This window comes from Cotesia glomerata, linkage group LG4 (genome assembly GCF_020080835.1).
Source record: "Cotesia glomerata isolate CgM1 linkage group LG4, MPM_Cglom_v2.3, whole genome shotgun sequence".
Lineage (NCBI taxonomy): Eukaryota > Metazoa > Arthropoda > Insecta > Hymenoptera > Braconidae > Cotesia > Cotesia glomerata.
In genome coordinates this window covers 1,241,299-1,259,128 of record NC_058161.1, presented here as the reverse complement: position 1 = coordinate 1,259,128, position 17,830 = coordinate 1,241,299, and the positions used below count along the sequence as shown (strand labels likewise).

General features: G+C 27.0%; 1 protein-coding gene across 9 annotated transcripts in view; it reads right to left on the bottom strand.

Annotated features, from left to right (window-relative positions):
* LOC123262373 overlaps positions 1-17,830 on the bottom strand; it is a 79,503-nt gene that overhangs the window by 29,913 nt on the left and 31,760 nt on the right. For 4 of the 9 annotated variants that reach the window (XM_044724538.1, XM_044724540.1, XM_044724539.1 and 1 more), the window contains 2 exons: positions 2,701-2,758; positions 513-649 (listed from right to left, as the gene is read on the bottom strand). In XM_044724538.1, the coding sequence (XP_044580473.1) occupies positions 513-649; positions 2,701-2,758 (195 nt within the window). Of the gene's footprint in view, positions 1-512; positions 695-2,700; positions 2,759-6,959; positions 7,070-17,830 lie in introns of those variants that run through there. The other 5 variants (XM_044724544.1, XM_044724543.1, XM_044724541.1 and 2 more) reach the window with 3 other exon arrangements.

Sequence of the window (17,830 nt, the reverse complement as noted above, 5' to 3'; positions counted from 1 at the left end):
CAGTCTCATGATTTTTTTCTATCTCTTATAGTTTACTCGCAAGTCGAATTTTTTTTTTTAGAATTCTTTATAATAATTGATACTACTTTCAAAAATTAGTAAATAAATCTACAATAACATATTGGCACACTAAAAAACAAACTTTTCTCCCAAATTAATTCCAACTGAGCACTAAAAATGACTCAGATTATTGCCAAAAGTTTTTCGTACTCCCTCGGCGCTCTCTTAAATTCAAGTCACGTCGCGACCCGGCTGAAATTAATCCAATTAAATCGGAAATTCATTATTCATTTATCACAAAAAATTGCGAGTGTCAAACCCAGCAATTGACAATCAATAATTAATAATTAATGATACTAATTAACAATTATTAACCATAGAATAATTAATTGAAAATAATATCAATTAAACTAATTATCGACACGGTATGAAAGATCAATTGTACAATTATTAATTAACTCTAACAAAATTAAATTATGTTAATTAATTAAAAAGAACCAACCACAACTCACCTAGTCGATGCTTCAAAGTCAATTCCTCGACCTGTTCGCGCATAAGATCATCCCAGCCATTTCCTCCCTGCCACACTAAGCCGACTTGATGGCTCAGTATCGGGAGGTTACACACGAAACAGATGGCCGTCATTGTCCTGGAAAAGTCCCGGATAAATGAATAGTGTCCTCTGTCCCTGGCACTAGATTATAAAACTCAAACTCAAATTAATATTCAGATTCAAACTTTAACAAAACTTATCAATTTATTTTTTTTTTATTATTTAATATTATTAAATTACCTAATTTAAACATTTACAAAAATTAAACAGTGCTGGTTTAATAAACGAGACAAAGATGTGTGCCGATAAATTTAAATTTGGTAACTAGGATTTGACACGACATGCTCAGCTGATTTTAAAAACATAATTACACGGAAAAAAGAGAAGTGGAAAATTTATTTTTTATTTATTTATTTTATAAGTAAAATATTTATTTTAACAGTTAAATTATGATATTTATTATTTAAATGTTACAATTAAATAATTACACGGAAAAAAGAGGAAAACTTAGAGCTTTTAGAGTGAAAAGAGGTTCCTCGTAGAAAAAACTGCAAGTATTACACTTAGAACTGTAATTATTGAGCGTACATCTTGTAATAATGCAATTACAATTTAAAATACCTAATTTTACAACTAAATGTATTTTTAGCTGGATGAAAGTTTAAACTATGTGGAGAGTTTTTATAATTTTGGGACACAAATTTAGGAAAAAATTAAATTATTATAAATGAAAATTGATTTATAATAAATACTCATTAAGAGAGTAAAATTTTTATTTTAACAGTTAATTTATGATATTTATTATTTAAATGTTGCAATTAAATAATTACACGGAAAAAAGAGGAAAACTTAGAGTTTTTAGAGTGAAAAGAGGTTCCTCGTAGAAAAAACTGCAAGTATTACACTTAAAACTGTAATTATTGAGAGTACATCTTGTAATAATGCAATGACAATTGGAAATACCTAATTTTACAACTTCAAATGTATTTTTAGCTGGATGAAAGTTTAAACTAGAAGTTACTTATTATTTTTAAAATTATTTATTGATAAATTAATAGTTAATACCTTAAATTTTAGAAATTTCGATTTATCGGTGAATTTTTTAGTTTTATCAAAATAAATGTATTCTTAATTGAAAGAATAACATTTAAAGTGTCAGCTACTAAGTATCGGTAATAATAAATATACTGTGAATTATAACAGCTGAACCTGTAATTCGAGAAACTCTCAAGCTCAGTTATCGAAATTAAAATAATTAATACCAAAAAATTACAGTGTGAGATATTAAATGTAAGAACGAAATTAAAAAGTTTAAATCTTTTACTATTATAAACTGTCAAAGGTTTTAACTGAAACTTTCATAGCTGCTGTCTCAGAAATAATATAATTTTTACAGATTCTCTAGAGGGCTTTGGTATTAAAAACTCTTATAAATCCTAGTTAAAAATTGAATTTTTCCATTAATTTTGTAAAAAATTACATAGTCTAAAAATCAGTTTTATATATTTAATAATAGTAAAATTAAAATACAAAAAAATTAATTAAATTTTTTCCACTATTCTTTTTTTCTACATTTTTAGTAAACAAATTTTTGGCATGCTTCAAGGAGAACATTTCAACAATTAAATTAATTACTTAGCGCTGACTAACTATTGAATAAATATTTCAATTGTTATAAACTGGGCAATTTTTTGAATAATTAATTTTATCTGTCAAAAAATTGCCGAATAAAGTCGAGCCGAAGTATTTGAAGTATTTGAAGTATTTCGCCCCGGCTGAATAAAATTCTCAAATAAAAAATTATGAATTAGCCTTGTAATTGCAATTAATAATTAAGAAACCAGAAGAGAGATTAGTAAAGATGACAATTTTTAAAAATTTTTAAAAATGAAGAGTAATAATAATAATTAAACGTGACGCAGCGTCATTCCAAGCGGATGCAGATAAACTCTGTAGAAATGATGTTAAGAAATTGAGATTTAGATTAAAGATTGGTCAATATAAAATATAAATATCAATCAGACATGTGTATAAATCATGTTTTGTTGCTTAGAACAATAACTGCTTGCTAGTAATTATTATTGCGCTTTAAAATAAACTTTATGTTTAATTTAATAAATTAATTTTAAAAGGTTTCTATGGTCGACCTGTAATGTCGAAGTCTCGGGCTCGGCGTCGACATCGCATGGTAACCACCGGGTCTACCTGTAAAAGACACACATTTTTTTCTTCTAAATATTATATTCCCTCAGTACCTTGCCAGGTATTCTTATTTTTTATCTTATTCATGCTTCAAATCCACACGCCAAGTCCACTGCAAGATGCATTTTTTAGTTTTTAGTTGATGGAAAATTGTAGGAAGTAATTAATGTTGGAAATGAATTTTAGAAACGCGAAATTTATGAGGGATTAGGGATGGAATATTAATTCAGAGGCTTGAGTAATGATAATAAGAAAGGATTTATTAGAGAATATATAAATTGTGGCAGAATAAATTTAACTAATGGACCTTAATAACTGGGTGTGCGAGTCGTTAATGGGCTAGATTAATGCCGAGTATTATTTGTTATTAGTATCTGCGCATGAAATGTTATTTTTTAGCTTTAAATTATTAGTTGTTATTAAGTAGCTATAAGTGAGCAGGTGGTTTTAATAATCTGAGGTGCAACTGAAACCGCTGCAGTTGAACATAGTTCGGGAGTTTAGTTTCCAAGAATTTAATACCCTGATTAGCCTTTTAATATCAAGTTCTTGATGATATTAAGTAGTAAGTAGGTTTTTGGCTTTTATTTTTATAAAATTAATTCATTTTATTTTTAATATTCTATCGAAAGAATCGAAGATATGAAAAAATTTATAGAGTTTTTTTTGTAGAAAATTTAATTTTTTACAAAGAAAAATGTCATCAATTTTTCGTTTCTTCAATATTTTTGTCAAAATAATGATAATAATTTTAATTTAATAGACATTTTTTAAGACATAAGCTCACCCTGATATTACAATCATCGAGACCTTTTATTTGAGTACCCACATCAATTTTTCATATATTTATATATTTTATATATATATGTATATATGAAAAATATATCAAAATGCATGTGGGTACTCAAATGAAAGCTCTTGATGAGTGTAACATCGAGATGAGCTTATATCTTTGGAAATGTCAATAGTTAAGAATGTACAGTGCAATTTAACATAGTTAAGAAATTAACTTATATCTTATGAACTATTGACATTTTTAAAGATATAAGCTCATTTTGATATTACACTCATCAAGACCTTTCATTTGAGTACCCACATCAATTTTTCATATATTTATATATATATATATATATATATATATATATATATATATATATATATATATATATATATATATATATATATTATATGTATGTATATATGACAAATATATCAAAAATGCATGTGGGTACTCAAATGAAAGCTCTTGATGAGTGTAACATCGAGATGAGTTTATATCTTTAAAAATGTCAATAGTTAAGAAAGTACAGTGCATTTTAAAAAATATCTTGTGAAATATTGACATTTTTTAAAATATAAGCTCACCCCGACATTACACTTATAGAGACCTTTCATTTAAGTACCCACATCAATTTTTCATATATTTATATATATTATATATATGTAGATATGATAAATATATCAAAAATGCATGTGGGTACTCAAATAAAAGCTCTTGATGAGTGTAACATCGAGATGAGCTTATATCTTTAAAAATATTAATATTTAAGAAAGTACAGTGTAATTTAACAAAAGTAATTATTTAATAAAGCAACATTTTATTTATTTATAGTTCAAAAGTTACGACAGTCACATAGTGATTGCAAGGTTGCTTGTATTTTATTATTCTTAAGAATTTTAATTTTTGAAAATTATAATAGTAATAATTATAATTATGAATGAAAGAAAATAAGGTATGAATAGAAACAATTTAATGAAACATAAATGAAACACAAGCGACCTCGACTAAAAGACATAATTAACAACAGAGTTTCGACGAAGCAACTAGATAAACTTCAATGCTATAAAGACATTACAGAACAGAAATTACAGCAGTACACGATAAATTACTTCTGAATAAATCTCATCCTAGATTATTATTATTATTTATTATTGTTGAGAAAAAAAAAGTTAAATTATTAAACATAGTTCTGTTCCAATCAATTATTGAAAGACAACAGATTGCATTAAATAATTTAATTAAATAAAGAAAAAAAATATTTTATCAAAAGTTTATAAAGTTTTCCTCGAGTAAACTAAATACAAAATAAAGTTTGTTATTTAATAAACAAATTACTCTTTCCGCTGTTTCGGAATACTCGGTTTATTTGAATCTACAAACGCTTTAATTGACATACCAATGACGCGGTCGCTCAGCTATTCAATTAAATTTAAATTTCATTAGACTCTTTAGATTCTCTTTAAACATCAACAGTCTCTTTCTTTTCTTCATTTACTTTGTATCAATTTTTTTTTTTTTTTCAATATTGTACAATAAATTTATTTTTAGAAACTCGTTCAAGTAAAAAAAAATTAATTAACAATTTTTTTGATCGATAAAATTAATTAGAAAAAATTAAAAAATTTTTTTTAATTAAAAAGAAATTTTTAAATAAAAAACTCGGTCCATTTTTCTTGAAACTACTCACCGCTAGAATACTATTGATTTATTAAGATTTATGTAATTTTGCGGCTCGAAACGGAATAATGCGAGTGGAAAATTATTACAGGGTGAGTGAGTTATATATATAGCATTACTCAACAAAATTGCTGAATATAACTTAGGGTGCCCCGAAAGTCTGTATTTACGATTAAAATAGGTAATCACGTGTGATTAAACGGCTGCTTGCAGTATCAGCTGGGTTTACGTCACACTTATAAGTTATAACATTTACTTATAAAAGAAAAATAAAAATAAACTTCAATCTAAATTAAAATCTCGTCATGTAAATTCTTAATTTCATCTTAAAAAAAATTCTTATCTCACAAACTTAAAAAGAAATCTCAATTATTTTTTAACAACGACTACCTGACTTTCCTGATAAAAAAGCTCTAAGGTAAAAGAACCCTCTGATTTTAATTATTCGATTAAACATTTATGGCTTTGTTCGGGAATGTATTATGAGGATAAAGTCTTTGTAGAATTTAGTAGATTAATTTATTTTAACCAAAGATTAAAAAGTATTAAATTTTTATTTATTCTATTTATTATAAAAATTTAGAATTTTTAAAATAAATTATTTAAATCACCTATCAGTAATTTACAAAAAATTTTTTTTACAATTTTAAAATCTGAGATTTTATATTTAGCAAAAAATTCTCAATCTCTAGATACATAATTAATAAATAATTTTGTATCTTGTGAACTATTGAAATTTTTAAAGATATAAGCTCATCCCGATGTTACACTCATCGAGACCTTTCATTTGAGTACCCACATCAATTTTTCATATATTTCATATATTTATATATATGTATATATGAAAAATATATCAAAAATACATGTGGGTACTCAAATGAAAGCTCTTGATGAGTATAATATCGGGATGAGCTTATATCTTTAAAATATATATTATATATATGTATATATGAAAAATATATGAAAAATGCATGTGGGTACTCAAATGAAAGCTCTTAATGAGTGTAACATCGAGATGAGCTTATATCTTTAAAGTCGTCAATGTTTAAGAAAGTACAGTTCAATTTAATAAAAGTCATTATTTATTAAAGCCAAATTTTATTTATTCTATTGTTTTAAATTGAGAAAAAAAAATTCTTTAAGAATTTTTCTACTCAATTTAAGGCAATTAAGTTCTTCAAAATTATATTATTGATTCAAATAAATTTTTTTCTGCTCATAAACATTATCAGTAAAAATTTGTTTTTTTTTTTTTTTTTTTTTAATTTTACTTCAAAATTTTTTGTTCCGATTATTTAACACTTTTTTATGTCAATTCTTTAAATTTTATTTATTTATTTATTCAGATTTAAATGCCAAAGCAAAAAGCCAGATGGCAAAAATACAATAGAATATAATTAAAGTACAAGTAAAACCATAAACATAGTCATTTTCAATATGAAAGATTGTGACCCAAAATGACAGCATAAATAGAAGATATACAAAAGAAAAAATATGAACAATCATAGATTTGTGCAGTGTAATTTTGTTTTGTACATATCAATATATACTATAAATTATTTTAGAATATTTTCAGACTTTCAAAATCAACACAGAAAAGTGTTAAAATTTATTCCTAATTTTTTTCAAAAATTTTTTATTGTAAAAAACTGCTACCAATTGTTCGAAAAATTAAATTCCTTAGCGATTAAATATATAAACACGTGTCAAGCCACAAGACCGTAGAGTGCAAATACACACACTCACCCGACCAAACTTTAATCCCATTATTCAGATTGATACCCGGGATCCATGAACCAGAACCGAATGGAACGAAGTAGAACACTGGAACTGAGTGTGGAGTCAAACAGCTGGGGTTGATTTAAATTCACCGTCAACAGAAGGTCAGCGGTGGGGCAAAGGGTGTGTGGGGTTGTGAGTGATGGTCTGATGGTTTCGAACGATCATGCGGTTTCAGTATTGATGGTTATACTAACACCTACTTCAATATTACGCACTGCTATTTTGTCATCAACAATGCCTACATATGTATAACGTCTCAATGCCTTCAGTTTACCCAATACTGTATAGTAATACGCATATAGATCTGTTCGACCGCAAATACGTTTTGATATGGCTTAATATACAATATTTAGTGCATATATAAAGGCATGCTTGTGTGGGTGTTTAATGAACGCTTATGTAAGTCGCATTGTTCACCGAATCTGCGGTTTTCCGCAGTTAATTACAACAGAAGCCAGATAGCGAAAAAAGTTATCTTCCGTCTAGAGACTAAAAAAGAGAAACAACGGAGCAAAAAACAAATATAGAACAAAATAGCTTGTTTTGTTGTGAGTATTCACAATAGAGTTATCCAAATAGAAGAAAAAAACTAGGTGAATTTTTTCTGTTTAGCTGATCAAGATTGTTTGTGCGGAAATGCTCACTGGTGATGTTCATCCGGTGGAAATTAATTTTAAATTGAAAATCAGGTTCCGTTTGTTTTTTAGAACACGTTGATTAGTTCGATATAGGAAATAGAACGGGTGTTTTATTTTAGAGACAAATTTAGAGCTTGAAAAAATTGATAAATATTTTTTGAATATTTATTTATTCATATTTTAGAAATATATAAAGAAAATTCAAAAAAAATTTTTTTAATTCAATTAAGGTGTCGTTATACCTCCCCCTTAACTTTAAACTTACGTTAATTAGTTGGATATAGAAATAGAACGGGTGTTTTATTTTAGAGACAAATTTAGAGCTTGGAAAAATCGATAAATATTTTTTGACTATTTATATATTCATATTTTAGAAGTATATAGAAAGAAATTTGAATAAAAAATTTTTTTTTTCGGTTAAAATGAGATTTTTTGGAAAAAGAGACAATTTTTTTGCCGAATTTTTAGGTTGGGAATTTTTTTTTAATATTAAAAATACAAATGTTGAGTTTTTTTTTATTAGTTGGGGCTGTAGAAGGATACATTGAGAAGGTTTATAGAAAATATTGAGTAAATCGGTTGGTTAGAATTTGAGATTTTTTGTCAATTGTATTAAAAAAGTAGTGTTGAGAAAAAAACGCTCTTAAAAATTTGGGTTTTTATTTAGGAGCTATATTTTTGTAAATAATTGAAATTTTGAATAATTTTTGTTATAAAATATTCTTGATTGTCTAAATTTGTAAAATAAGCAAAAAAACAAATTTAATTTTTCAATTTTTAGACTAGAAAATTTTTTTAATACTTTAAATAATTAAAATTTTGATTAAAAAAGGTTCTAAAATTTCTAAATTTGTAAAATACGCGAGAAAAAAATTTAATTCATCAATTTTTAGACTACAAACTCTTTTAATATTGTAAATAGTAAAAATTTTGATGATATTTTGTTTTAAAATATTCTTGAGTGTCTAAATTTGTAAAATAAGCAAAAAAACAAACTTAATTTTTCAATTTTTAGAGCAGAAATTTTTTTTTAATATTGTAAACAATTAAAATTTTGATTAAGAAATATTTTTGAATTTCTAAATTTGTAAAATTCGCGAAATAAAAATTTAATTCATCAATTTTAAGACTAAAAACTCTTTCAATATTGTAAATAATAAAAAATTTGATAAATTTTTCATTTAAAATATTCTTGAATGTCTAAATTTGTAAAATACACAAAAAAAAATTTTTCTGCCCTCCAGGCGGAAAGTGGCAACTTTCGGCCCGCTGCGCTAAACGAAATTGCCGCTTTCCGCCTCTGTCGGACAGAAAAATAGTATACAAACCTATGGCAGGAAAATAATAAATATCTCAGATCACATATATGTCGACCTCGGCTTCGCCTCGGGCAACATATATGTGTTCTGAGACATTTCTCATTTTCTTGCCACAGGTGTGTAATATACTATTTATTCATCAATTTTTACATTAAAAATCCTTTCAATATTTTAAATAATTAAAATTTTGATAAAATTCTCTTTAAAAGAATTTTTGAAGGTATTAATTTTGAAAATATGCAGAATTACTTTTAATTATTAATTTCTAAACAAAAAAATACCTTTAAATTAATTTGTTCAGTTTTATTTAAAATTTTTTACAATTTATTAATATAAAATGAATGTTTTAGCCGTGAGGTACAAAGAAATAATTTAAATTTCCACATCAATATGAAAGTTAGCAAAGAAAAAAGAAAAAACTATCTTTTTGAGTGAAAACGACTGTAATTAAAGCTTTTACAGAATTTTCATGAAAAGGTCGACAGAAATTTAATTAGCTTTTGAATGAACCCGGGGCTCTTTTTTCGTCAAAGAAAGAGGAAAATTTTAAAAACTGAAACATGATGACAAAGACTTTCCGGGATCGATCTACCCTTTTTCCTTTTTTCCGTTCGGTTGATAGCCCGGGGAACGGAAAATTGAATTTTTTGTCAACTGAGCAATAAACCGCCGATTAAGTACCTACTTTATTAATTAATGTGCAATAGAATTGACCGTGTTAAATATAAATGGAGTAATATAATGGAGGGTTTTAATCAATAAGCGATGGTCGACGTTAATCGTTTATTTAATGATAAAATAGAATAATAATGATAATATTAATGACAAGTATCAAATATTTATCTAAAGCTTCGTAAATTTAAGTGCAATTTATTCACCGTGAAATTGTGACAAGTCTCGTTCCTGGTTTAAATAAAAAGTAAATAGAGACGGAAAGGAAGACGTTGAATAAAAAAATATAAACTAAAGGAATGAAATTACGAATGAAAATCTTTAAATGAAAAATACAAGTTCAGTAAAAATAATGAGGTCACTTAATATTTTCTTCCTTCGGAAAAGTAAACCAAGTAATGAAAGTATCTTCAGTCGAGGTAACTTGACTTAACTAAACTAAACTATTTTTATTATAAAATATTATTTACGCAAGGAAAATTATTACATTTAATATTTCCCGGGTTAAACTTGTTTAATATATTTTTCTCTAATAACTGCCAACATTCTCGATAAATTAGCAATTTTAAAAGTTTTATTCGCTGAAATGAAACAGACAACTTTTTGTCGGCGGGATTTTAATCGAAAAAAGTCATTTATTTAACTTTAATAGCTTTCATTTGTTTGTCATTTTTTTTTCTGAGTTATATTTTTATTATTGCTGTTATTTATCCATTTGCAATTTAATATCGGTGGTTTATTATTATTTCGGAAATCAATCACACTTCTTGTTGGACCCGGATAAATGGATTTTTTGGTACGGACAGATTTATTAAAACTTTTTCAGAGCGTAAGGGAAATTTTTGATAAAATGAACAAGTTTTTATAACAACAATTATTCAAATATTTTTTATAAAAAAAGTTACAAGGGTTATTTTAGTATAGGATAATAAAACCCCTTGATATAATTAAATAAATTGAAAATAAAAAATTAGGAAAACGGTTGACCCTGAAGGCCATCCCTGCAACTTCCCGCTACTTTCGTAATTAAGCGCTCAAAATTGCACTTATTACATTTTTGAGCTCTTCAAGCTAAAAAATATAATTTTCGTGTAGTTTTTAGCTCTCCGAGCTCAAAAATCTGATAGGAGTTTAATAAAACACTATTTTTTGAATTTTCAAACCGCAATAACTTTTGAATTAATGAACCGATTTTCACGCGATTGGCGGCATTCAACGCAGTTTTTTAAATTCTATGATATGTTTTCAAACATAAATTGATCAGACTGTAAATTTCGGTGTAATTCGAAAAAAAACACTTTTTCTCATTTTCTTTCGTCAACGATTACTCACGAACGAATCAACCGATTTTAACCGGCTTGATGGCGATCGACGTGGTTTTTTAATGTTAAGAGCTGATTAGTTTTTGAAATTGATCGGTCAAGCCGTTTGAACGTTATTAAAAAAAAACATTTGTAAAAGTTTTTTTTCGCAGTTTTTTTAAGATTTCTCAAAATCTATCGGCCCGAATCGGTCCAACTTGTATTTAAAATCTAAGTTTAGTTGAATCCTTTCGAATGGCACCAACCGCAATCAAATCGGTCAAGCCGTTCAAAAGTTATGAGAGGTTTACATACACACACACACACACATACACACACACACACATCCATACATACATACAGACATACAGACACCATCGCGGGAATAGTCAGGGAAGCTTCCTAGGACTTCGAAACGTCGAGATCTGATGAAAACTCGATTTTCAAAAAACGGGGTAAAAACAATAACTTCCCGATTTTTGAAAATTTTCAATTTTCTTAGCGGGAAGTTAAAAAGTAATTTAATTATTTATTATTATTATTATTTCTGTTATTTTTTTTTATATTGTAGGTAAAAATTACGAAATAAAACCTGTAGATAAATTTTTGACTATGAAAGTTATTTTCGAAAGTAAAAATGGCATTATTATATTGCACAATCATGAAAAAAGAACAGAAAAACAATTCTTTTAAAATTTTAAAACAAAGTAAAAAATAAAATGTTACGAAATAAGATATCAACTACTTTACTTTTGTGTCAATTATCGAAATTAACTTTAAAACTTAATTATTTTTTGATTAGTCGAATTATTTTTATCCATAGAATAGATGATCTTTCAAACTTAAAAACACATAGAAATTGTTTTTTAAAATACAATTATGCGATTTGATTAAAAATTGATTTAATTAACAAACAAAAATATTGAACCAAGAAAATTATTTATAAAAATTAGATCGATTTGAATCAAGCAGTAAAATTCTTTAGTTAAAAAATTGTTCTTAGTTTAAATAAATTTCAATCAAATAGATTAAGATTTAAAATATGGAAAATAGAGAAGAAAAAAGTTGAATAAAATCAAAAATATTAATAAAAATTAAAAGAATATGACTCTTGAAAATATTCCCACGAGTTGTTTTCGAAATACCGGATAGTAGAGATAACAGTATCATGTGATTGTGTCGTAAGAATTTTCTCCATGTTCTTAAAATAAAGAAATGAAATAAAAAGATATATAATTTTAATTGTTTTGTTTTTTTCGAAATTCACCGACACTACTCTCGCAGTTTCTATCAAATGTTTCTTTTTGACCAATCGAATTCCTAACTCCCCTTCCGGGGCTAGCGAAGTTTCATATATAAATGACGGATTTTAAAGCCACTGTGCAGTTTTGAAGATTATGCTTCTTAGTAATAATCATCAAAAATGAAGAACTTCATAGTTATCTGCTGCGTTTTGGCTGCCGTTTTCGGTCAAATAAGATCTGTGGCAATAGAACATCCTTCATGTTCCAGCATTCAATTCGACAAAGTGACTGTGAATATCTCTGAGGTAAGCCTAAATAAGCCTATTACTTTATTTGCACGCCTCATAATGCGAAGCTTTATTCGGGAAATGTAAATAAATTACTTTGAAAAAAAAAATTAACTTGATTCAAGAGAAAAATTCTTGAAGCAAGAAAATTTGAAGAATTTCATTGTCTTAAATCAAGACGAAAAATTTTTGAATTAAGTAAAATTTCCTTAAATCAAGAAAAATTGATTAGTTTAAAAATTTTTCTACTCAAATCAGGAAGATTAAATTCTTCAAAATTATTTACTTGATTCGAGTAAATTTTTTTTTTCTGTGCAGCAATTACGTCTTATTTTTTTTCTAAAAATAAAATGAACGTTATGAGACATGTACTTTTTGTTTGTTTTAAATTTTATTCGAGTATAGCAATATTAATCATTGATATCTGCAACGAAGCTTCTATATAGCTCTTACAAAATAAAATTATTTTAGATTTCTGGAAATTACTTCGGATGTGTAGACAGTCCCAATAAACCTCCCGAATCAAAAGATTGTATTAGACTAAATTTGGTGCCCACTAGTTCCAACAGTTGGGAGTCACGTTTCTTTTCAGTTTCAAAAAAGTAATTATATATTTTATAAATTATGACTATGCTCTGTTTTTATATGATGATATTTATTTGTCTCTTTGAATATTTAGAGCTGGTAATGGAGAATCTTTGACTGCTGATGCGACTATTAAGGACCAGGAGATTGAATTAGCATACAATTCGTTGTACAGCACTATGCCACCAATAACTTTCACCGCACTGGACATCAATAGTGACTACCTCATTTATTTGGGATGCAAAGATAAAATAGAGTAAGTTCAATCTAAGAGATCAATAAAATTCAAAATTTACGTTGCGGTTTTTATAAATAAATTTCGTTCTTTTTAGAAATGGGTGGATTGCATATTTCGCAAAAACTCTTGAACTTTGCAAAAAGTACAGACACAAACTAGATGAATCAATTCAAAAATATAATCTTACCTCCATATCTTTGGTCAATGTTAATCACAATAATTGCGGCTCATATAAAGTTTAAATTGAGTCATTCAATTTAACATGTTATATGAAAAAAAAAAAAAAAATGCAACACGGCAACGATTTTAATAAAATTATTCCAAATTATATTTCAAATCAAATCGAAAAACTAAAAGGACAATTTATTATTTTTTTAATCACAATACAGTAAATCTTGATGTAATTTTATCGGAGATTGATATAGTATCACATGATTGTACAACACAAAACAATTATTTTAAAATTTTGGGAGCGGGGGGGGGGGGGGGGGCAGGCATCAAATAAAAAATAATTAATGTAAAATCAAATAAAAATAATTGAAAACCATTTTTTTTTTAATTTTTAGATTAAATAAAACTGAAATTTCTTGAATTCAACAAACATAATAAAGATTATTCTCGATTAAAAATAGAAAAAACGAGCATATTATCTGAAAATTAACAATAATTAATAAAAATCAAATTAAATTGTTGTTACTGCGTACATTTTTCTAAATAATTAATTAATTAAATAAAGTTGATCCATTTTACACACGTCACTGTCAAACTGAATCTCAGTACAGTACAACCTGGTTATAAGTTACATCGGAGGATCTACTCACTCCTATGACAGTTATATTTTTATCTATATATGAAATATTTCATGTAAGTAGAAGAAAGGAAGAAATATAACCAAGTTGTATTGTACCATCAATCGTAAATGATCAGCATAAACAAAACATAGTTAGTAACAAATGACTAATGTCAGTCGCGGTAGCGAAAACATCTGCTCCCGCTGTTATAGAAGGCGAATGTGTAGCTTAATCAATTCACGAATCTTTAACTTTCTGCCGCGAAATAGGTGCAAAAGATGCGTACTTTCGACCGAGATATAAAGAAAAAGTTTGTTATTTATTAAAATTAACAAACTTGCAGTCACTATGTGACTGCCGAGACTTGTGAATTATGAACAAATAAAATTTTATTTTATTAAATAATGACTTTTGTTAAATTGCACTGTAGTTTCTTAAATATTGACATTTTTAAAGATATAAGCTCATCCCGACTTTACACTCATCAACAGCTTTCATTTGAGTACCCACATGCATTTTCATATATTTTTCATATATACATATATAAATATATGAAAAATTGGTGTGGGTACTTAAATGAAAGGTCTTGATGAGTGTAACATCGGGATGAGCTTATATCTTTAAAAATCTCAATAGTTCACAAGATACAAGCTCATTTCTTAATTATGTTAAATTGCACTGTACTTATTTAAATATTGACGTTTTTAAAGATATAAGCTCATCCCGATGTTACACTCATTAAGAGCTTTAATTTGAGTACCCACATGCATTTTGATATATTTTTCATATATACATATATATAGTATATATAAATATATGAAAAATTGATATGGGTACTCAAATGCAAGGTCTTGATGAGTGTAACATCGGGATAAGCTTATATCTTAGAAAATGTCAATAGTTCACGAGATACAATGTCATTTCTTAATTATGTATCTCGAGATAGAGTATTTTCGGATGCAGCCTCAGTACTTATTATCATAAATTAACTATTGGTGAAATTTGTATGAAACTTTGAAAAGGTACAAATTCAAGTCAAGACCTTTCTAATAATACCATATTTAACCATAAAAACCCATTTTATCATATAAATACACTGGCTAAAAAATTTTGCTTATTCTCTTAATAATAATGACAAAATTTCGAAAATATTAATTTAATTTTCTAATTAGAAAAAAACTTCTAAATTTTAAACCCAAAATATTATTAATAAAAATTTAAATAAATAATTGTTTATTTATTCAAAATTTCCCGAAAAGAGTCCATAATAAGTATCCTTTTTATTTTCTGACCGTCCTTGGCGTCTTCTTTGCAAGTAAATTTAATAAATTCTTGCTCGGAGATAAAACCTAGATAAAATACTGAGTAACAACTGGGAACATCAATAAAATGGTAAACAGTAATGGTAAATGGAGCGACGATAAGTCGCTAACGAGAATAATCAGTAACAAGAGACACAAGTGGATTTTATTCAGATGAACCGATCGATCTATCGAGTGGAGCGCGATTGAGTGCAGCGAAGAGCCAAGCTAGTGAACGAGAAAATGGGTATTCAGTTCGAATACAAAAGCCTGGAGGTAAAATGCATCGAGACTTTAATTACTCCCAAGCAAGGCTAAATTTTACGCCCACTTTAACCCCCCTCACTGTTTAATTCTTTTATTTTATTTTTATTTCTCCTCATTGTTAAAGCAGTTTGATTTCTCCTCTATTTTCTTCGCAAACTGTTTGATTATTTTGCAACGCGATAGCGACAGTTTTTTCCCTCATGAAAGTTTAGAACTTTTTGAGTGCGCGGGTGTTTTCGTCTATTTATGGAGCGAAGGGCGAGTGGGTGAGTGCGTTACGTGGGAATCAAATTAGTGGCGAGTGAGGGGCAAACAAGCCGTCTAATGGAACACTGCAACGTCGTTACGCAAATGTGTTTGCGGCCTGAAACCGAAAGTAGAGTACAAACTACTCAGGAAAGTGATATTGTATGAGTAGTGGCGGGCGAGGAGGAATAAAAGGAGAAAAAATAGTATAAGGTTGAGCTAGACGTCAACTCATTTACTGCTGCTTTTTTTCTGCTTTCTCTGAGGACTTTTAAAGACATACTCGCGGGAATTTCGGTCCCAAACACTCTTCATATTTTAATATAAAATATATTCTTTTGAATATTAAGATTTTTTTATTTTTTTAAATTGTCAAAAAAAATTTTAAAGAAAAAATACTGTCAATAATAATTTAATAATATTTTTATTGTTAATGTTCATAAATTTTCACCGAAATTTTGGAATAAAAATTTAAGTCAATTGATATTTACTAAAATGTTAACCTATATTATTAAGAAAATAAGAAAAATTTTGTTTCCAGGATAATCATATGATAAAATCGGTTTTTTTAGTGAAATTTAGTGTCATTGCAAAGGTCTTGTGCCTTTTCAAGATTTCATATAATTATTATCGATAGTCAATTCATTATGATAAGTATTTAAGTTGCGTTAGAAAATGCTATATCTCTAGCTACATTATTAAGAAATGACCTTGTATCTTGTGAAATATTAACATTTTTATAGATATAAGCTCACCCCGACATTACACTCATCGAGACCTTTTATTTGAGTACCTACATCAATTTTTCATATATTTATATATATTATATACATGTATGTATGAAAAATATATCAAAATGCATGTGGGTACTCAAATAAAAGCTCTTGGAGAGTATAACATCGGGATGAGCTTATATCTTCAAAATATATATTATATATATGTATTTTGATCTCATTCAAGATTGAAAATTTAAAATATTATTTTTTATGTTAACTTTTATTTACTTCTTCGTATTACTCGATATATCTCTGTTTTATTAAAATTTATAATTAAACTTTATTGTAAATTTTTAATTATTAAGTACTTTTGTACTGAGTTGTATGATATACAAATGAAAACCGATGTAAGACACTGTATTAAATACTGATGGCTCTGAAGTAGCTTAGGCTCCAGAGTTAATAAAAATTTTTATCTATCTATCTATCTATACATATATTCTTTAAAATTTCCCAGAATTTATATATAAGAGTATATTCTTGCATAAAAGAAATTTTTCTAACTAAAAGTATTTCTTCTTTCTCAGTGTATAAGTATTATTTAAAATAATGAATCTAACATTGCAATTCATATACGGGTACATTATCTAAAATTTTGATAATTTATTGTATTATGGTCGTTTCTTTCAATTTTTCTGACGGCGCCTATATTTATGATGGCGTCTATATTTATGACGGCGCCTATACCAAGTCAGGTAATTACTCTAAGCTCATCACAGGAAATTTACTTTATGCATTTTCAAAGAAACCGGACGAAACGTTCAATGACTATTTTATTTTAAATGACCTTTCTTATTTGAATGGTAAATTATGACAAAAAGAAAAATATGCAGATCCTAACGGCGTGCCACTATAGTCTAGTCAACAAGTTCAAAAACGTGTTAAATAGAAATGAAGCTCCTAAAAATATATGCGATAGCTCATTCGATTCGGAACGACGTCTAGAAAAATGTTTCTTAAGGGTATATTAGCACATAAAAAATTGCGATTGTTATTAACAAAATAAGATAAAAAAAAAGGTATTTAGTTTTTCGTGAATAACTTTTAAAATAATGATATTTAAGGGATTTTAAAAAAAGATCCTGAAAGAGAGGGAAATTTCCAATAAAAAAGTCTAATCTCCCGGAACTCTATCTATATTATTTATAATTTTTTTTTAACGCTGGAAAT